At 40.7% G+C, this 22,537-nt stretch overlaps 1 protein-coding gene across 1 annotated transcript in view; it reads right to left on the minus strand.

Annotated features, from left to right (window-relative positions):
• Nucleotides 1-16,293: 16,293 nt before the first annotated feature.
• The window catches only part of LOC105919268 (capping protein, Arp2/3 and myosin-I linker protein 2), a 178,936-nt gene continuing 172,692 nt past the window's right edge, over nucleotides 16,294-22,537 (minus strand). Inside the window, exons 39-41 of the mRNA XM_036145274.1 lie at nucleotides 17,969-18,058; nucleotides 17,758-17,844; nucleotides 16,294-17,666 (exon numbers count right to left, since the gene is read on the minus strand). Of these exons, the coding sequence (XP_036001167.1) occupies nucleotides 17,164-17,666; nucleotides 17,758-17,844; nucleotides 17,969-18,058 (680 nt within the window). The 3' untranslated portion in view covers nucleotides 16,294-17,163. The remainder of the gene's footprint in view (nucleotides 17,667-17,757; nucleotides 17,845-17,968; nucleotides 18,059-22,537) is intronic.

The raw sequence follows: 22,537 nt of genomic DNA on the forward strand, positions 1-22,537 counted from the left end.
TCTGGCTGTGCTTTACAGATAGAGGCCATTTTTATTGGCATTGACCAATATTTGTGGAAAATACATTGATTTCTCCATTTTACAAACTTTTAAAAAATCAGAGTGTGCAACTTTCAGAAACCTCAATACATGCAGTGAGAGAATTGTTGCACCTTATTCAAGGAATACATCCTGAAAATCTGAGCTTGTTACACCACACAAGTGATTTTAGGTGAATTTTTGAAATTTTCAAGTTTTTTTCTACACTTTTGGAAATAGGCCCCGCCCACTTGTTTCAATAAATACCATATTTAATACTTTAGTTAAGGGCAATGTCTGGAAGGGAATCAAGAAGGTTTTGTAAAAATCCGATCAGCCTTTCTTGCGTAGTAAATTTCTTGACATCACAGCGCCCCCTAGTGATGGACGATCCTCAAATGCGGGTCGCATGTGCAAAATCTTATTTGGACTATGTGTTATGAAGGACATGTCAAAATCTGTTATGGTTTTAGAATAATCAGCAATTACATTTAGAGCTAGCTAGCTAACAATCACTTATTTTAGCGTTACTTTTCGAAAAAGTCAAAATTCAAAAATCTGCCGCGTTAACTTTTTTTATTTGTCCATTACATGGTTATATATGGAGTTTTGCGCGGATTGCACAAAAAATGTAGGAGGAGTTTAACTAGAAAGGTTTAAGCTTTGTAGCCATGTAGCGCGAAAACTAGCTGGGAAACGAAGGGTGTGCCAATTCCCTTTATTTTGCAGAATCATCCAATAAACAAAGTGCCATCAAGTTTTTGAGTGTAGGACCAGCAGTTTGGTGGTAATAGGCCAAAACGCATTGTCCTTTATTATAGCGCCCCCTAGTTGTTGAGGGTTTGAGTATGGGCGCACGTTCTGAACTTAGATACCTGATCCAATTGATTCATTACAAATCCGCGTGGGCTCCACAACGCGTTTTAATTCCGTAATAATAATAATAATAATAATAAATAATTTAAAAACACACGAAAAACAATAGGGTTCTCTGCTCACAGAGCAGACAAACGGCATAGCCGTTCGCCTGCGCTGCGGGCTTGGAACCCTAATAATTTAAAAGCTCACGAAAAACAATAGGGTTCTCTGCTCACAGAGCAGACGAACGGCATAGCCGTTCGCCTGCGCTGCGGGCTTGGAACCCTAATGAGATTAAAATGCAAAAATTCATACTGTAGAAAGTGATAGAAAATCTACCATGGACAGTATTTACGCATTTATTTGTCTGCTGCTTTTTGCCAGCTCTCTCTCCTGGCTTTAGCAGACTTTGAGGTGTTCCCCGTCGTTTTAATTAATGACTCAAATTTGGCATAACCTTCCAAGCTCTTGTTCTGCTTGGGAGAAAAACTGTGGGCGTTCTTTGGCCATGCTGAACAGCCAATAGCAGCGTTGCTGATCATTGTTTCTACTATCGATACATTTCGCCTTTTAAACAAACGCATGAACGCGCAGTTGTCTCAGATAACTCAATCCAGCCATACTAATCATAAACAACAGGCGTGTTCGAAGAACCCAGTTAGCCGGATCATGATTAGCCGGATGAAATCATCTTGGATGTCTCATTTGATCTTGGATGTTTTAAGCAACGTACGAAGAACGGACCCCTGGTCTGCAAATTAGCTATTAGCTAGATGACCAACGAACATGTAATTGGTTGCACTTCAAATTGTAACAATTTTTGTTTTTGTTCTGTCCCTATCAAATAAATGTGTTAATATTAATAATAATAATAATAATAATAATAATGAAAAGTTGCTAAATATTACGAGAAATTCACTAAATTGGCAGCAGTGACCAGGTAATTTCTCAGATTAAAAGTATTGCCATCACTGGCCTTGCACTTCACCTCACAAATATTTCAGCGAGCGGAATCTGCAGAGCATTTTGAAAAAAGCGCTTTCTATCAGCCACGTTTGCTTTGTTACCAGTGGCTACTGATTTCATTACACTCTTGTGGGTACAATGCTGTGTTCTTGTCCAGCTTGTTCTACTCCCTCAGTGTCACAATGATGCGTTTACGTATCGAAAAATGCTACCCTTTGATTGATTTTACGTGAATCGGTTCTCGGTAGTACCGACGGGATCCTCTTTCCTCAGGGGGGGGTTGTAGATTTCCTGTGAAGGCCCCTCTCGGGCGCACTGCTTTGGGGGCCCCTTTGGGAGTCCGGGGTTATGGGTCCCCTGACCCCTGCCTCTGTGCTCGGGGAAGGTGGGTCTTCGGTTCTCCACAATCACTATCAAGCCATTTCCTTCTGGATAATTTTCACCTAAACTAGTGCACTCTCACAATCTCCCACAGGTGCTGGGTCCCAGGTATTAAATGTTCACTTATATACAGAAAGGCTATAATTTATTTACTTTCTTTTACTTTTTTTTTTTTTTTTTTTTTTGGTATCACATTACACATGTCAGCTTAAATAATAATACATATGATTTAGCAATGGTATCAAGGTGTTACACGATTGTATCTGTTGCTTTATGTCTGTTGGTTGTGCTGTTCTTTTTGTGTCTCTTTCCAGGTGATGGAGCAGACAGAGGAAGTTTTATCATTCTCTTCCTTTTATCTCTTCTTTCTTTCATTCTCTTCTTTCTGTGGCAACCTGGGGGGTGGATGGATTTTCTTTTTTTTATGAAACCCAAATGTAAGATGTTAAAGTTAATATGGGATACCGACAACGCCACCTGGAATAACTCCAGGAAAATAAAATAGTAAGGACACAGGTAAGTTCTACTGGAAATGAGACAGGATTCAAATAGTTTTACAAAAGTTTATTAAACACTACACGTCTTTTGTTTAAAAAGAATCACAATAATCAGCAATTGAATGGTTAAAACAGTGAATGCATTTTTATTTAAATTGATTATAAAATATTTTAAATTTCAAAAGGAAACTGAGGCTTACCAGTGGGGGGGGGGGGGGGGGGGGGAGTGGTGAGAAAAGGGGCAACGTCCAGTGAAGAAAAGGGATCACCCTGGACACTACAAAAACACGGCAAACAAAAAAAAGAAGGTGCTCCACCAACAAAACAAGACACCGCCACCAGGGATCACCACCGCCACCACAGAAGCCTCAGTCCCTAAAAGGAAGGCAAAAATGAAACAATATGAGTAAAACAGTGGTACAATAGCACTACAATATTGCACTTTTTCCCGGATGGTAGTGTCATCAATGCTCCTGGCAGCAGGGGGAAAGTCCAGATAGGTCCTTTTAAGAATTTCTTTAGGCGAAACAGTTCTTTATAGGCAAAACAGCAGCGAGTGTCAAATCCAGTATTATGGTGGTCAAAGACTCATCAGGAAGCTAAAAAAATAGAGCAGATCATCAATACAACTGCTGATGAAAACTAGTATTTGTGATAGCCGCTTACCTGTTTCATTACCAGGCTGCCAAATAAACGGAGTCACAATTCCGCCTATGCAGCGCAGCTGTAACAAAATGCTGTGTGAAGGCTTTATTTATATGGGGTGGATGTTATCTAGCCACGCTAGCCCTTACCTTCCCAGCACCAAGCAAACACAAACAGATCAGTCCAGGTTTTGGAGGAGCAACGAAAGAAGCTAAACAGAGCAGACCAAACTACATTAATAACTAAGATTAAAGCTAACAAACAAAGAAACAGCCACGCTCACCCAGCACAGTTCAGCAGACACAGGAACCAAAATGATACGACGTCATGACGCAAGCAACTTCGTGGCGGGTGGATACCTGCTTATATGCAGCAGCCGAAATAGACCTTAAAGTGGCAGCGTACCATTTATGCTGCTACAGTCTACCCCCCCAGCTTGCGTCGACGCCCCGACGACGACCCCAAAAACACTAGCACCAAGGTCTAAATAGTGCAGAAGCAGCATTGCAGTGTGCATCAGGAGAGTTTGCAGCCCCATGCACTAATCCTGTCGCTCTTGGGAGATGGTGGACATTGGAGTGCTGACCTGCTGTTGAGCGTGCAGTTCTTCTCATTACCCTTGGAGGGCCCTCATCTTTTCTTGAGCTGGCAGATGTTGAAGGCGCTTCAGGAGGATATATCTCAGCAGACTGAAGAACCGTGTCATTTCTGGCCATGGGTGGGTTGACTGGCAAAGAAGGCGGTGGTTGGTGGACATTTAACCTCAAAAACAAATCAGACTCAATTTCATCCTCAGAGGATGAATCACTTAACAGGGGTTCCCCAGCTGGTGATGCTGGGACGTCATTGCAAACAACTGGCTTCAGTAGAGACCTGTGGACCCTTTTAATTTTATTCAGCTCATCTGCAGGAGCCACAGTGTAAACTGCTCCGGTGTCACCCAGTACTTTTAGGACCTTATACACCTTGGAGCACCACAGATCCTGAATTTTGTGTCTTCCCTGTTGATTGGTGTCTCGCAGTAGGACAAGTTGACCTTCATGCAGAGGAGAATCTTGAACATGCTGGTCATTATTTCTTTTTCTCCTATCTGCAGCAATCTTCAGCTTCTCCGTGGCTTCCTCAAAAGCCAGTTGCAAGCGTGTCTGGTGCTCTGCAACCCACTTGTCAACACTGCCAGCACTTGGTTCTGATACATGGCCCAGCAGAAAGTCTAAAGGAAGCCTAGGTTGTTGGCCAAACATCAGAAAGAAGGGACTTTCTCCAGTGCTTTGATGTGGTGTGGTGTTATAACAAAAGACAACTTGTGGCAAATAAGAGGTCCATGCTCTTTTACTGGTGGTGGGGAGGGTACGCAACAGATTATGAAGTGTACGATTAAACCTTTCACATTGTCCATTTCCAGCAGGGTGGTACGGTGTGGTCCTGGACTTCTTGATGCCATAGAATTGACAAAGTTGCTGAATAAGGGAGCTTTCAAAATTACGCCCCTGGTCCGAATGAACACGGGCTGGTACCCCAAACTTTGAAAACCACTCGGTCACCAGGACATGAGCCACAGTAGAGGCACGTTGATCTCTGGTTGGTATGGCCAGGGTGTACTTACTAAAAACATCAGTTAAGATGAGCACATTCTCCCGTCCATCTTGAGAAGGCTCCAGGATTGTGAAGTCCATTGCCAGAATCTCATTGGGTCGTGACGCCAGCAAATGGCCCATGTAGGTTCGTGCACGAGGTTGAGTATCTTTTGCTACTTGGCATCGCTCACATAACCTACACCAATCAACAACATCAGAGGACATTTTTGGCCAGTAACATCTTGTCCTCAGGAGTGAGAGAGTTCTGTCCACACCTTGATGGCCATGGTCCTGATGAGCCTGCGTCAGAACCTCCTTCTTCAAGGCTGTGGGCAGCAACAGCTGTAACATCTCCTCAGCACCATCGGGACGGAAGGTCTTACGGTGGAGGACACCATCCTTCTCCACCAGCCGATCCCACTGCCTCAGGAATGCTAACAAAGACAAAGATAAATTCTTTCGCTCTGTGCGATCAGGTTGTTTCTTGCGGGCCCAGAAGGTCCATAGTTCCTGCAAAACTGGGTCAGCATGTTGTAATACTTGCACATCCTTTGTGGTGCGTTCAGGGAGGACTGTAATGGCAGCTTGCGTAGCATCCTGTCTCTCCATCATCAGCTGCAGGGATTCAGGCAGGCTACTCCCTGGAAGAAGAGCACCAACCTGTTCTCCGGTAGATGGATGTTTTCTGGAAAGGGCATCGGCGTTCCTGTTCGTACGCCCTGACCGGTACTGAATCTTGAAGTCAAAGGAGGCAAGTTGTGCAGCCCATCGGTGTTCAGTGGCACCCAGCTTGGCAGTACTAAGATAACTAAGGGGATTGTTATCAGTGAACACAAGACATTTATGGCCCAACAAGTACTCTCTGAATTTTTCAGTCATGGCCCATTTAAGGGCTAAAAATTCAAGTTTCATGGAGCTGTAGTTATCCATATTGCGTTCAGTTGGCCTTAATCCTCGGCTGGCGTAAGCAATAGGACGCACCACCCCGTCCTGTTGTTGGGAGAGGACAGCACCCAGACCACCTTGGCTCGCATCAACCTCTAGAATAAAAGGCAGAGAAAAGTCAGCGTAGGCTAGCACAGGTGAGGTAGTTAGCCTCCTTTTCAATTCATCAAAGCTCTGTTGGTGTTCTGCAGTCCAGCCCTCGGCGATGTCCTGTCTTAGCCGCTTTTTTGTTTTTGAACTGCTTAACTGTGCCACTAGTTGGTGAAGGGGCGCAGCCAGCTCGGCAAAGCCTGCAACAAACCGCCGATAGTAGCTGGCGAACCCAAGGAAGGACCTCAGCTCTGTGGATGTGCTGGGGCGCTGCCAGTTAGCCACTGCTTCAATTTTAGATGGATCAGTTGCAACACCTTTGCTAGAAATGACATGGCCTAGGTATTTAACTTCTGGCTGAAGAAAAGAGCATTTTGTCAACTTTGCCTTGAGACCCTCTTTCTTCAGGCGTCCAAGCACCATCCCCAGGCGCTCCAAATGCTGTTCCACGGTGGAAGAAAACACAACTATGTCATCAAGATACAGCAATAATGTCTGATTCTGTTTGTCAGAGAAAATACGCTGCATAAGTCTCTGAAATGTACTGGGCGCATTACAGAGGCCAAATGGCATTGTATTCCACTCGAATAGCCCAAATGGGGTGCAGAACGCCGTTTTATGACGATCTGCTTCTGCAACAGGTACCTGGTTGTAACCACTTGCCAAGTCCAGAGTAGAGAACCAGCAAGCACCTGTAAGTGCATCCAACGACTCCTCAATGCGTGGTAATGGGAAGGCATCTTTGCGGGTTTTACTGTTAAGCTGCCGATAGTCCACACACATCCTCAGGCTCCCATCCTTCTTTTTGACTAGCACAATGGGAGATGCATAGGGGCTGCAGCTTTCTCTGATCACATTAGTACTAAGTAGCTGATTAATGTGATTCTTTACTGCTTCATAGTCTGACGGTGGTATACGCCGGTATCGCTGGTTTACAGGGGTCTCATCAATAAGGGGTATGTCATGACTAATTATGTTCGTACACCCCAAATCACTGTCATTTTCTGCAAAAACTGACGAATAATCCCTAAGAAGGGTCCTCAGCTGCCCCTGATGTGTGCTGGGCAATTGGGAGAGGTCAATGGCCTCAATTTGGTCCTGTACTGTTGGGGCTACAACCTGAGAGGACACCTTAGCTGTATATGAGGGCTCTTCTTTAACACCGGCAGGCAGACTAATAACATTAACATGATGCAGAGTAACTACGACAGTACGTGGATAAAGCAAGATATCTGTAGAGCCTACATTAACAACTGGTATGTAGGCTGTGCCTCGCACCACACGGACCAGGGCAGGAGAAGCAAGCAAACCTCCAGGCAAACCTGCCTCAGGAGGCTAAAATAGTACAGCCTGTGACAGCTGATCAGAGCATGTAGCAGCCACAAGCTTCATAACCCCACCTGGGACCCTGCATGCTGCACGACCTCTGACCTTTACCTTCCCCACACAGTCTGATGGGCCCTGCAGGCTTGCCTGATGGCACTTTTGCAATGCGGGCCAGATTTCATGAGGGGCCTGGGGGACATTGTCCTGACTGAACAACCCTGCGCCATGCTGCACAAAAAGCTCATGATAGCATTTTTGGATTACATTCATGCCCAAAACACCTGGTGTGGGAGCCACTTTGCCAGGAGGATCTTTTACAATTAAAACCCCGCAGTTTGGGATGTCTTTGCCACAAAGTTTAACACTAAGCTCTATGTAGCCAAGGTAGGGGATATTTAACCCATTTGCTGCCTTAAGCTGCAACCAGTGACAAGGGCGTAAACCATCAGGGCCCCCAGACTTGAAATGATCCTTAAAGAAACTTTCTGTAAGGGTTGACACCATAGAACCAGTGTCAATTAGACAGGGCACCTGAACACCTCCCAAACACACATCTAAATGAGGACACGATGCAACAAGCTTTGGCGTATCCATACCATTATATGGTGCTGTAACTGAGCCAATAGTGGCCCCACCCGAACTGCGGCTCAACAATTCAGTGGGCACTAGTTTTCCGAGACCGCAGAGCTATGAGGCAGGGAATTTGAGGGCTGCTGAGAGCCTTGAGTGCGAAAATGGGAAGGGACACGTACACCATCACATTCCCTAGCATAATGGCCTGGCTGTTGGCACCGTCTACAGACTATAGGGACATTACGAGGGGGACGACTCTGTTGGTGAGTTTGACTAAGAGAGGCAATACTCTGAGTGAGTTGATTTAATTGCTCTTGTTGTTGCGCCAACATATCACGCAGAGACCTCAATTCTGACCCCTGATCCCTTGAACTAATCTGAGAAGTGCCATGGACAGCATACTGAAATCCAAGTGATGGAACTGAAAGACTGCGAGCCCTACTACCGCCTGTTGATCCCTCCCGTTCCCACCTAATAGCTTCAGATCTGACGTCAAGTAAAGTAGCTGCAGGTTTCTCCCGTACAAACTGTTTTAATGCACGCCGCAGTGGACCATCTAAAACATGCTCCACAAACTGATCCCTTAACAATACAGCAGCATTAACCATGCTAGTGGGCGCAGAAACCTTAACCCTCTCCATTAATCCCATTAGTGCAAGGGAAAATTCTTGAAGGGTTTCACCCTCCTGCTGCTTTCTAGAAAAGAAAGCCTCTTGCAACGAGACATAGGAATCGGTACAACCATATACCTCTTTTAGCACTCTAATAATGCAAGCTGGATCAGTCCGTTCAGCACTAGGACGGTATCTAAGTTCCTCTCGTGCCTCACCCTCCAGATGATCATACAAATAAAAAGCCTGATCAACAGGTGATAAGTGGCGTGCCCTCATACAGGCCTCAGCCTCCTCCAACCACTCATTTAACCCTATTCCTGATCTTCCCCGGAACATCGGACATTTCCTGTCACGAGGCACGAACACCAACCTCTCTGACACAGGTGGACCCGGGGCAGGCAAAGCACTCTGAAATGGGCTGGGAGTAGAAGGAGCAGTAGAAGTACCTGGGGCAGAGCGTGACTGTTCCTGTCGTAATTGTTCGTTGTCTGCTTTCAATTGGGCAATCAAGTCCCGCATTTCTTGGATCTCCTCCTCCATGACCTGGATCCTTTGTGATTAATGGGCTCGCTGCTGTTTTGCCTGTACACACAGCACAATTCTCTTCCAAAGCAAACAAAATACAACACCACTACACAAAAAAAAAAAAAAAAAACAACAACAACAAAACTAACGAATCAAGTCTCACTTTACACAGCAGAATCCTGGCAACAACGCCAATTTGTGGCAACCTGGGGGGTGGATGGATTTTCTTTTTTTTATGAAACCCAAATGTAAGATGTTAAAGTTAATATGGGATACCGACAACGCCACCTGGAATAACTCCAGGAAAATAAAATAGTAAGGACACAGGTAAGTTCTACTGGAAATGAGACAGGATTCAAATAGTTTTACAAAAGTTTATTAAACACTACACGTCTTTTGTTTAAAAAGAATCACAATAATCAGCAATTGAATGGTTAAAACAGTGAATGCATTTTTATTTAAATTGATTATAAAATATTTTAAATTTCAAAAGGAAACTGAGGCTTACCAGTGGGGGGGGGGGAGAGTGGTGAGAAAAGGGGCAACGTCCAGTGAAGAAAAGGGATCACCCTGGACACTACAAAAACACGGCAAACAAAAAAAAGAAGGTGCTCCACCAACAAAACACACAAAACAAGACACCGCCACCAGGGATCACCACCGCCACCACAGAAGCCTCAGTCCCTAAAAGGAAGGCAAAAATGAAACAATATGAGTAAAACAGTGGTACAATAGCACTACAATATTGCACTTTTTCCCGGATGGTAGTGTCATCAATGCTCCTGGCAGCAGGGGGAAAGTCCAGATAGGTCCTTTTAAGAATTTCTTTAGGCGAAACAGTTCTTTATAGGCAAAACAGCAGCGAGTGTCAAATCCAGTATTATGGTGGTCAAAGACTCATCAGGAAGCTAAAAAAATAGAGCAGATCATCAATACAACTGCTGATGAAAACTAGTATTTGTGATAGCCGCTTACCTGTTTCATTACCAGGCTGCCAAATAAACGGAGTCACAATTCCGCCTATGCAGCGCAGCTGTAACAAAATGCTGTGTGAAGGCTTTATTTATATGGGGTGGATGTTATCTAGCCACGCTAGCCCTTACCTTCCCAGCACCAAGCAAACACAAACAGATCAGTCCAGGTTTTGGAGGAGCAACGAAAGAAGCTAAACAGAGCAGACCAAACTACATTAATAACTAAGATTAAAGCTAACAAACATACCTGTTTTTCTTTTACTCTCCTACTTTCCCATTGTAGTGTCCATATAATTTGAAATTCTCCCTGCAGGAATCACAATAAAGCTATTTACACGCACAAATCAAGCGGAGCATTATGGCGAAAGCTGTTTGCTCCACTTGTGAAAGTAAAATCTGTCGAGCTCTATTTGGCATTAAGATATCAATTTTTATTGCCACATTGCTAGACAGGACACTGGGAAAAAAAAAAAGAAAGAAAAAAAAAAGTACCGACGGGATTCCGTCAGTGCTTATAGAAGTAACAAATTTACCAAATGTAAGCTAAGTTTTATGACAGAAGTTTTGCATTGTGTTTTTATTTTTATCCTTTTCATTATTAGTCACAAGACAAGGTTAGTTGTCAGCCACAAAAACCATCAACATATAAAAGAAAGACAATGAATTAGGACACAAATCAATAGATTTTTTATTAATCAGTAACAAGTATAGATACGGATTTACACTCTGTTCAAACTCATTAGATTTTATGTTGTTTTGTAAATGCTCTGTGCGTGCAAGTTAAAGAGAAACATGACAGTTTAGAAAAATCACACACCGTTCTCCACACCTGCCCTGAGAGTTTCAAAGACTAAATCCCAATGTTGTGTTGGTTTGTCACACAGCATCAGATGACACATACAAACCTGGTGACCAACTGAGCTGGTGAACATTCCTCCCACATAAAGTAATGACATCATGAGTTTAAAAAGAAATTACAAATCTGACAGCAGTTACATAAAAACATGTCATCTTCTAGTAAATGTATTAGATATTATAGGGCTTCCTTAGGGCAGAGGTGTCCAAAGTGCAGCCAAGGGGCCATTTGTGGCTCCTGGACAGATTCTGTTTTGCTCCTCAAACACAATTCAAGAATGGTATATATTTGGGCCGCCAGCATGGGTAGTGGATGTAGATGTAGATTTTTTTTAATGAAAGACTTGAACTCTTTTTAAAATCAAAATGTTAGGTACAACACAAAGATTTCACTTCTTTTTCAATTCATAGTAAATAGGACCACACATATCCAGCAACTTTTATTCAAAAGCAGACCTGGGTGCAAACAAACATTTATTTAATTGATTTATTCAATTTAGTTATACATAACAAACATTTTCAAAGAAAAGTTGACCTTGTTGTTGTTGTTGTCACTGAGAGCATACAATAAAATAGTAATCTGTCCACCTCCCTCAAAACTTTAGAACCTGTACGCTTTTTTTAACGTGACAAATTCACAAAACCCTTATGTTTTGAATCTACAATGATTAAAAAAAAATTCCACAGAAATATTTAGCTTAGTTTATAGTCCGTCTTTCCGTCCGTCTTCTTCCGCTTATCCGGGGTCGGGTCGCGGGGGTAGCAGCTTCAGTAGGGAGGCCTATAGTTTATAGTAGAGCAGGTAAAAATGCAAACAAACAAAATAAATCTAACTTTTGGGGGTTTTATTTGGAAAAAAAAGTGGGCCAGGAACACTTTCAACTTAATGATATTGTGGAAATAATTTGGAGACCATTGCCCCAGAAGTGAAATTCTGTTCTTTTATGTTCCTGCTCCAAATCCCGCTGCCGGTACTCTACAGTGTATAATGTTTTGAGAACCATGTTGTGCTTCCACACCTGGCATGACTAAGAGTTAAGTAACATACCAACAGATTTACTGCATCATATTGGTGCCACTGATTCAATCAGACACCGGTGGCATAAGTTAAGTGGGGCACAAAACTGATACACCTATTAGCAGCAACACATTTTTTTGTGATGCATTAAACCTGACTTTGATCAATGTTAAATTAAACAAATTATCATAAACCAACACACTAGAAAATCCATTTTATATAAGCTAAATGTATTTTAGTTTTCTATACATAAAATTATAAATAAAGGCTCACTCATATGGTTCATTTATTGAACAGTAAAGATTCACATGAATCCTTAAATGAGCCAGCAAGGACAGCCAACAATAGATTAATATTTGCTTTTAGTTTCCATTTTGCTGTTATATTTAGTAAAAATGTTCCATCATTTTATTCCAACTGTTTTTTACTTACTTTTATTCTGCTTTTATTTTCCAATGTTTTAATCATGTAAAGCACTTTGCATTGTCGTTGTACTGAAATGTGCTATACAAATAAATTTGCCTTGCCTAGATGGTCCCACACTATCCGGCAGAACATAAATTTAACTTGTGCAATTTAAGTATTTTGATTGGACGATTTGAACTTGGGGCCACATGATTTGTGCCCCACGACTGTACTGTATTGGGCATGCGCACTGCGATTTCAGATGTTTGTATTTAAACAAACATTGGTGGGCTGGCCCCAATATCAAGGCGCCTCAAGAGGATTTAGCTACTGAGCTTGTAAATTTTCTGGCAGACTTAGATATACAGACACAGATGTTTAATACAGAATTTTATTGGTAAGGGAATCAGTCTTTTTTATAATATTGATCTATTTAGAACGATCATATCCCACTGATGATTATTGTGAACATAGAGCTCTACAGCGATATCTGGTGGGGCCATGCCCCACTGGCTCCAAATGCAGAGACGCCACAGTCAGACATATCAAACCTGTGTTGCTTTGTATCTGATTTGTTCCTTTTGTCTAACATTTGCCAATCATTGTTCCTCATGAGTCATGCGTCACCTGATCCTCTAAATGCGACCTTCCTAATGTGATGTGGTTTATTGGTTAAAGTGAGACTTACGTTGTGTTGCATACTGGCAGGTTTATGAGAAGTGTTGGTGTATAAGAAAAGGTGACTGAACTCAAAGGAGAATATTTAGAAGTTCCAGCACTGTGTACCGGTGATTACCATCCAACTTCAAATGTGAATCCATCGTGCAAAGTGCAGGAGTAAGTTTTGAAGTGCTCACATGTTTTTAAAATACAGTTTTATTTGTTGTAAACAACAGTTTTTAAGTATCTGCCTTAACTTTGCATAAGGGAATTGTTAATTTTTTTATGTGCGGTTCTGCTCTGAGGTTACAAGCAGTCAGTATCCTTCCTGCAAGAAGGTAACTCTCTTAATGTCTTTGATGAAATTAATCAAGAGCAATTCAACCCTCTATAATGTCAAAGCAGTTAATCTGAGGATTACTTTTGACCTCTCCGAACAGCCACCACATATGCATTTGTTTATTATATGGACTGCTCTCTCCACAGATGTTCCCATGAGCTCATTTAATGTTTTGGAGATCTTTGAACTTAACAAATATGTTTAAGACGGACATGAGCTAAGGGCATCACTTGCTTTACTATATTAAACCTATTAAGGAGAGAAAACTGAGAGACATTATAATGAACTTTTGATACGTATGTAGAGCAGATTTGCAACATTTCCCCTCAGAGGCAAACGACTGGCTACATTAGGCTGTAACACAACACATTTCTCTCTTCAAGGAGAGCCACTATTGATGATGTCTGCGTCTCCTCTCACTTTTACATTGGCTCCAATGCCTCTTTTCTCAGTTTAAATTTCATATCAACTGTAGGCCCATGCCCTGGCCATGCCAAGTTGTGTTGGTACTCAGCTCCAGGGATTTCATTTAGGTGTAGGTTTGCAGTTACAACAGACACCAGATGAGTACTAAAGCATTGAGCTCTATGGATTCTGCCACTAACTTTTCTCTTCATCACGTGTTTAAACAGAATCAGGACTTTATTAAAAAAGCTCATCACCCAGATAGCAAAATATGTTAATTCAATGTTGAATTATGGTCAACAAGGTTGATTTTTGGTTAAGGTCGACGATTGATGGTGGCTCATCCATCAATCATCCAATCCTAGCCAGTTAACCAGTGTTAAAAAGATGTAATTGAATCAATGTTGTTTTGTGGTCGATTTTAATGATTGAAATGCCAACGTCTAATCATTGTTGAATCAACGTATGCTGTTTTTCTGACTGACGACTACAGCAAAACTGTCAAGAAGTGGCTTTGTTATGGGCCAGAGTGGCAGGGAGGGTTGTCAAGTGTGTGAATGACTTCCCGCTTCAGCCTGTTCTTGCATTATTGTCTCCATTGTTGCCCTATAGTTTTACTAAACCTGTTATCACAAACGATATTTGTTGCCATATCACTCAGACCTGCTGCTATTTTCTTAAATAAAATGTAATATTTATGCCATGTTGGACATATGGTAACACCAATCGTCTACCAACAATATTGCATGTTTAACACCAGAACTAAATGAGGAAACTTGTAATTGGTGAAAAACTAAACTTTTGTTATGGGCTTCACAATGGCTTTAGAAAAGCTGAATATTTTATTGTCAAATACACATGAATCGATATTGATTCCTTAACTTTGATTCAATATAAAATCAACACAAATGTACTGTACATGTAGATAACCATTTAGATGATGGTTGAATCAACATTGATTCAGTATGTGTAGATCTAAATGTAGCTATCTGGGCAGCCTTAAATGCTATAGGATTTGTAGCAATCAAAACCAAATTAATTTGTTTTAGTTCCTTTAGTCATTTCCTTTTAACAAAGCAAGAAAAGGCTTGAATGTAAGCAGCTTTATAGAGAATTCTGCCAAATTAATATACGGTTTACATACCAGCAAAGTGAACAGGAGAGTTGAACAGATTTTGTAAACTGGCAGAGTCTATCCAACAAATAGTAATAGGATGCTAAATGGCATGTTAAAATAAAAATAATTAAATAATAAATAACTGTTTCAGAAAATAATGAACACATTGTTTACAGAGTATTTTAGCTGTAAACAATGAATATAAAGAATTTCGGTTTTAATTTATGGGCTTGTGCACACGATAATGTTCAAATAAATTTAGGTGTGTTTCTACTGTCCGTGTACGCCACAATGGCACATTTTTTCTCTGAATGATTGAAAGAAGCGTGAAAGGATACGACATCTTCGCCTGCCTTGTCATGTCCACAAGATAAACGGAATCAGCCTGTATGTACTGTACTTATTAACATTCTTCTCTCCAATTATTACTTTCACATCATTGTTAAAGCTGCCCCACACTCTTTTCTATATTTCTATGCATGCTGATGTATTAAAAACCACAAACAACCCAGACATAAACAAAAGGAAATGAAGGGCATTTAATGGAGTATTATCTCCTGTCTCTCTCTAAATTGCGCTTAGGTGTGTGTGTGTGTGTGTGTGTGTGTGTGTGTGTGTGTGTGTGTGTGTCCATGGTTGTCTGTCCCATGTGTCCCTGTGTTGCCCTGTTATGGACTGGCAACTTGTTCAGGGTCTACCCCACCTCGTCCCCAATGACTGCTAGAGATAGACACCAGACCTCTCTCCCTCCCTCCAAACAAAATTCTGGTTTAAGGTTGTTATTTTTAATAAAGGTATGAACCTCTATTTTGGTAAAATTTTTAAGGCTGTAATTGTTTTAACAAGGCAAAAAAAAAAAAAACCATTAGCTTGAGAACTACTCTTTGATTAATCAAAGATTTTAAGGGAGTTATCTACTGCAGCTAATATATTGATGTGTCATAATCACAAAACCCTGCACCATCCCACTGAACAAATTGAAGCAAAAAAGGTTCTTCAGCACTTTTTTATAGGTTTATGGAGTAAATGCAGCTTTTATATCATCCAGCTATTTTATCAGAACATTAAAAACTAAAAATCTGTAATCAAAATATAACCATCAAGTTCAAAATAGGCCTCAAAGCTCACCTTTAAATGTAAATAAGACAGATTGGGAAAAACGTGGAAATAAATGTAGTTTGATATTGTCAACTAAAATGTTGAAACATAAATATGTTAAATGAGTCTCTTAACAGTACAAAAATCCACATTTAATGTTATTAAAGGTCAGGGTCCATAAACCCAAAATACTAATGGTTTATAAGTGGGAGTTTGAAAACAAAATAAGACAAAAGAATAAGGCATCCCTCAAATGACGTAAAATTACAAAATTTAGACGCATGCGTCGTGGTCATCTTGTGGTTGTACAAGCAGATTGGTAGTGCTTGAGTATGAGTCAAATAGTGAACCGATCTTGACTTTGTAAAGCGCCTTGAGATGACATGTTTCATGAATTGGCGCTATATAAATAAAATTTATTTGAATTGAATCTGTCCTGAATATCGCCTCAACAGACACATTTTGACAACAACAAAACACTGCTGCGTTGGTATCTGCTGGAATGACTCTCATCAAGGTGATGGTGATCATATGAAGGGAGTTTTTTTCCTACTGATTTTACAAAACCCCGAAGGATTGCCGAGAAATGTCAATGTTGGATATAAGCTTGTTGTGGGAGTGGATAGAACAGCCTCTCCTACATTTTTACTAATATTGCTTTCTTTCCACTCATTTTGAGGTCTCTACAATTCAACCAACATTTCAGCTGTTTTATGCTGGGTTTCTCGATTGAAGCAGGTTGAAATGAAGCTCCTGGGACGCCGTCATCTTCCAAAATGATTAGTATTGCGGTTGATGCCAATATAATTCGCACTCTTCCTGTCCGACCAGCCGGGAAACTGGGCTGTCTCTGGAAAATTGTGACGTCATTTGAGAAATGCCCCATTGTGTCTTCCTATGTCCGAAGAAGACCTGTCAGCATGCACCAACACATTCAGCAGACACACTTTTGGTGTATGCATCTAGTTAGCTCCAGCTAACAATTTGACCTTTTGGTGTGAACAAGCAAAGAGTTCAAAATCAAATCAGATATTAAAACTGGATTACCAAAACAGAAATCAACATAATCTATGTGAGATTCATCCCGCCGGCCAAAACTGTTTAAAGAGTATATTCACCCCACAAAGTTACTATGAAGCTGGCCTATGATGGGAAACAACAGTGTTGTGAAAAAAAGACAGAGTAGGACATTGGAAATACATGAGATTCATTTCTTCCTGCTTCTCCATGTGAGTGATGTGGCAGAGCCTTATCCAGGTAAGACTATTTATGTGCGTCAGTCAAACAGACAGGGCTCAGTTCTGTGCTCTGTCGGTTTAGCCGTCTTTGTGTGCTGTGGTGAAAGTGTATCTCCTCCCTCTTGTGCATCATTACCCTGATCCAATGCAACAGAGCTGTCTTTCTTCTGGGAGGAAGGGCTTAGATAGGATAACTCTGTGAATTTAGAGCCAACCGGCATTGAGCCCGGGGGCTTTTCTTGCAGCGGTGAGGAAGCTGAGATTCTGGTCGGGCTCTTTTTCACAGATGCAAAGTTTTCGGGTGACTTTCCCAATTTTCTGGGTGGTTCAGGAGGTCTCTCCATGACACTGAAAGTCTTGTCAGATGCAGCTGAACTGACAAGTTTGGGAGTAGAGGGACACCCTGATTTTGGTACTTCTGCCTCTTGTGAAAGAAGTTGATTGGTTGGAGGCACTGTACCTCTACAGCTTGCTTGTCCTCTCTCTGCCTGATATTCATCCATCTGGTCCTTCACCTTCTTTTTGTCATCTGACTGTTTTTCTGTGGCACAGAGTGGATTAAGGTAACCATTTGAAAACCTTAAATGACTAACGAGAAGAAAAAGTACAAAAATGGTTAACATTATGCGTACCTGGGGCTTTATCTTCATTGCAGGATGGCAGGTCCCAGCGGTTGTCCCGGAAACGGATGGGTGACTTTTGTAATACAGCCTTGAGCTCTAAAAGAAAGCAAAACTCAACACTTATGGCTGATGCAATTACCTCAGCAAATAAAACAAGGAACAATTATATGTTATGTTAAACTCATTAAAAACAAAAAATGTATGAAAATCAAAACTGTACCTTGTGTCATGGCCAGTGCATCTTCATGCACGGATACAGCTCTGCGTTGCGGGAGGGGCTTCAAGTGTTGCCGTAGCTTAAGAGGACTCTCTGAAAGAATGCAAAAGCACAAGGCATGCAAACACATTGGAATGACAACCTTTATTTTGTCACACATGCACGCGCGCGCGCGCACACACACACACACACACACACACACACACACACACACACACACACACACACACACACACACACACACATATAGGTTGGCAGTCAACAGTCAATGCCCTGCAATTGGCGACCTGTCCAGGGTGTACCCCGCCTCTCGCCCATTGACAGCTGGAGATAGGCACCAGCACCCCTCGCAACCCCATGAGGGATAGGCATGTAAGAAAAATAAATAAATAAATAAATAAATAAATAAATAAAAAAAAAAAAAAAAAATATATATATATATATTATATATATATATATATATATATATATATTCCGATCAGGAATCATTTATACTGTCTCTGAGGCTGATGTTAATTTGCACATGCAGGGGTGTTGCTTGTACAGTCATGCACAAGCATGACTGTACAAGCGGAGGATAGTGCATATTTTTCTCATATTGTTGCATTAATTGGCTGATGTATTTCCTCAGTTTCATTTTTGTCTATATGCCGTATCATCAATGATTATGCAATCCTCTGTTTCTATAACATTATATTTTTATTTTTCTCTTCTGATAAGGTACATATGCTGGATTTTGGAGTAAGGCGTATTACGTCACTTCCTGTGTTCTGTTGCTACGTTGTGTGGTATGGATTGTGGTTTGGTGTTCCAGAATCTAATTTTATCCTAATTCTCTTTGCTATGACATCTCTCTGTCTTATTTTGTTTCAGAAGTATTTGTATTTGTAGAATAAAAAAAAATCACAAGTACAATTTTTTTTACACCTGTTCAAATTATATTTTCCTCAACACAAATACAAATCAATACATACAGCTGCACGAATCTGCTGCTGTGTGTCACAAATTCAACTTTACAAGTTACGCCTCCATTTTCACTTTTGACACAAATGTATGGGGCCAAAATAGTAGCTTTAACATTTGCAAATGTGTGTGAAGAGTTGTGTGTCTGTATCTCAATTTGTGCGTGTGCAGTGGGATTTGAAAATGTGTAAATAAATCTGTAAATGTGTGAGGAGATTTGCAACCTTAGCTTTTAGGTGCATACCGCCACCTACTGTACCGGAGTATGTAGCATGGGCCCTATCAATGTGATAATTAATATGTTGCGTTGTTATGAGAAGGAAATTATGTCGTTTTAGCAAGATAAGTCTCTCATTAAAACAAGAAACTTTTGCCGTCAAAGGGAGAAAGTTATATAGTTATAACAAGTTGCCTTGTCAGCCGTGTGGTAGCAAAACGCTTTGGTTCAAATCCTTGAAAGTCACGTGACCTCCCACAGCCGGAAGACACAGCCTGTGAGCCTGTGCTCTGGGCAGCCTGTGAGCCTGTGAGTCTGCGCAAGGGGACACAAATCGAAAAGATACGCATACAAATCCTTCCACACATTTGTGCATCTCACGCGGCAGAAGAGTAGCAAAAATCACGTGTGTAAAGAGAGCCAACCGAAAACCGCTTGACTTGTAACCAATGATTTGTCTGTATTTCTGGGTCTTGAAGCGAAAATACTTCAGACACAAGTGTCTCTGTATGTGCTTACAGATTGATCTACACATTTGCGAATCTCAGTACACATTTGCAGATCTGAATACAGATTTGTGGATTTTTTACACATTTGCAAATCTTTGTACACATTTGCAGATCTGAATACAGATTTGTGGATTTTTTACACATTTGCAAATCTCTGTACACATTTGCAGATCTGAATACAGATTTGAGGATTTTTTACACATTTGCAAAACGGATTACACACAAGTAGTTTTACACATTTGCAGATTGTTGTACAGACACACAAATCTCCTCACACATTTACAGATTTATTTACACATTTTCAAATCCCACTGCACACGCACAAATCGAGATACAGACACACAACTCTCCACACACATTTGCAAATGTTAAAGCTACTATTTTGGCCCCATACAAATGTGTCACCGATAAAAATGATCTGTAACTTGTGGGTAGTACCCTTGATTGGACAGTAGTGGGCGCTGTCTGCTCCGTCAGTCTGTACCAACCGGAAATACATATTTGGCTACTGCCTTGTTGCCTTTTAAGAAACCTGCCCGCATATGCCTTCGAAGGACGCAACTGTCACTGTCACTACCCGATTAGGAGTCCGTGTACCTTCAGGCAATACTTTTTTTTCTGGAAAACCAAAAACGGAAACTACTTCTGTTCTTCCATTTGCAAATCAAAACGGAAAAATGTAAAACAAAGCCGTTTTTCCTTTCCTGTCACCACAATTTAGAAACGAAAAACCAGAAAAACTTAATGGAAAAAAAACGGCCCGTTTTGGGATTTCACCAATTCATTTTTCCATTTTCTCCTTCAGATTGAAAGATGAAGACAGTTTCACAGCTGGCCCAGAAGTGCAGGAAAATATTTCAAAATAAAAGCATAGATGTGCGCATAACATAATGCAAGCCTGAAGAAAAAAATAATGAAGCATAGAGATGTCTTTTGAATGAAAAGAGGACCTTTTTACGTTGCAACATGATAGTTTATCGTAAAGACGTGAGCTTTATTACGTTATTGTGTTTTATTGTTTTATTGTTTATTGTTAATGTCTGGGCAGGATGGTGGTTGAGATGAAAACCTGTTGCTGTTAAATGTGACAACAAAGATTATGAAATGTAAAAATCTAAAATAGCATCAGTATGGGGAAAACTCAGCAGAAGGATCATGCGTAATGACGTAGCCTACCCACTGCATGCTTTAAGTGCTGCGGCACTTCGATTAAGAAGTGGCGCACGTTTCTGAGTGACGTCACGTTCAGAAGCAAAAATAATTAATCTGACAAGCTGCCACATCACCCCCCCACCACCCCCCGTCAAACCGAGACTGTTAAAATCAGAGAATGTCTTTTTTCATTCACCCCAGCCTGTATCTTCTCCATAGTGAAGGTACACATGTGCAACTTACAGATAAACTTATTTTTAATCAGCTGAATGTTTAAAATTACATCTCTGTCAGTAGTATAACGTCACCTTGTGGGGATTTGGTATAAAAAGTTGTTTAAGTAAATAGTGTAACACTTCAATAAAATATTAACCACTTGGTCTCACAGAAATATGTGGCTCTACGCTTCCCCAGGAGTGAATGCTGCTTGTCGGGACTTTGATGCAATCAACTGGTTTCCTTATATAGGACATTTTTGACCAATCTGTATAATCTGACCCAATCTGTATAATATGATTGAACTTGACTTTGTAAAGTGCCTTGAGATGACATGTTTCATGATTTGGCGCTATATAAATAAAATTGAATTGAATTGAATTGAAATATGTGAAATAACCACAAATCTGCAACATTTCAAGCCAAAATGAATATGAAAAATTCTTAGTACCTTAAGGGAAATTTAAATCTATCGAAAATAGAGTAGAAGAACGTGAGCTGCTGGCAGGAAGGATCTTCTGGAGCTATCATCTTAAAGAACATCAAGAAGTCCCTTGCTCTGTTGATTCTGCACCGTGTTTTGGAGAGGAGTGAAGTTATCCATCATCTTCGGCAGCTTATGCAGCATTCTTTTCTGGATAATCAGCTCAGCTGTTCCGGTAGAGGATCCTCAGCACAGGACCAGCTTTCTGGATTGATTTTTTCAGCAAATGAGCAAAGAATTGCACTTTCTAAAACAGACTTAGATAAGACAGGCAATGCAGCTTATCTAGCTATTGGTTAGATTGGATCTCAGTTTTCTTATGAATAAGAATCTCCACCTATGGGCTATTCAATAAGGGAGATCGTAACACTTGTTTAGTAAAAATGTAATCAAAAATTTCCATCGAGGAGAGAGGAAACACTGAGGAACTTCAGTGAAAGCCGCTATAGATGCTTTTCTAGCCCAGACAGGGAACAGTTTAACTTTTTAATTAGCATCTTTTGTATGACAAATAGGAAATATATGAGGCACTCTATCCCTGTGGCAGTATTTGTTTTTATTTGTGAGTAAAGATAAATCAATTAAATCAATTAAAAAAATCTTAATTTCTCTGTTAGCTTCAAAAATATGTACTGTTCACTAAAATTAAGACACATATAGACAGTAATCCTATAGCGAAGGTGGATTTTGCTTGATGGGTTTTGCTGGATGAGAAAAATAAACTTTGCTTCTATATTTTTGGTTTACAGCATATGATTAGCTTTTATGTTTCATGTTCCACCAATAAAACACACAATAATGTAATAAAGCTCACGTCTCTACAATAAACTATCATGTTGCAACGTAAATATGTACTCTTTATTGAAAAGTCGTCTCTACGCTTCATTATTTTTTTTCTTCAGGCTTACATTATGTTACATCTATGCTTTTATTTGTTAAATATTTTTCTGCACTCTCGGGCCAGCAGTGAAACCGTCTTCATCTTTTAATCGGAAGGCGAAAATGGAAAAATGAACTGGCGAAATCCAAAA

Source organism: Fundulus heteroclitus, chromosome 2 (genome assembly GCF_011125445.2).
Source record: "Fundulus heteroclitus isolate FHET01 chromosome 2, MU-UCD_Fhet_4.1, whole genome shotgun sequence".
NCBI lineage: Eukaryota > Metazoa > Chordata > Actinopteri > Cyprinodontiformes > Fundulidae > Fundulus > Fundulus heteroclitus.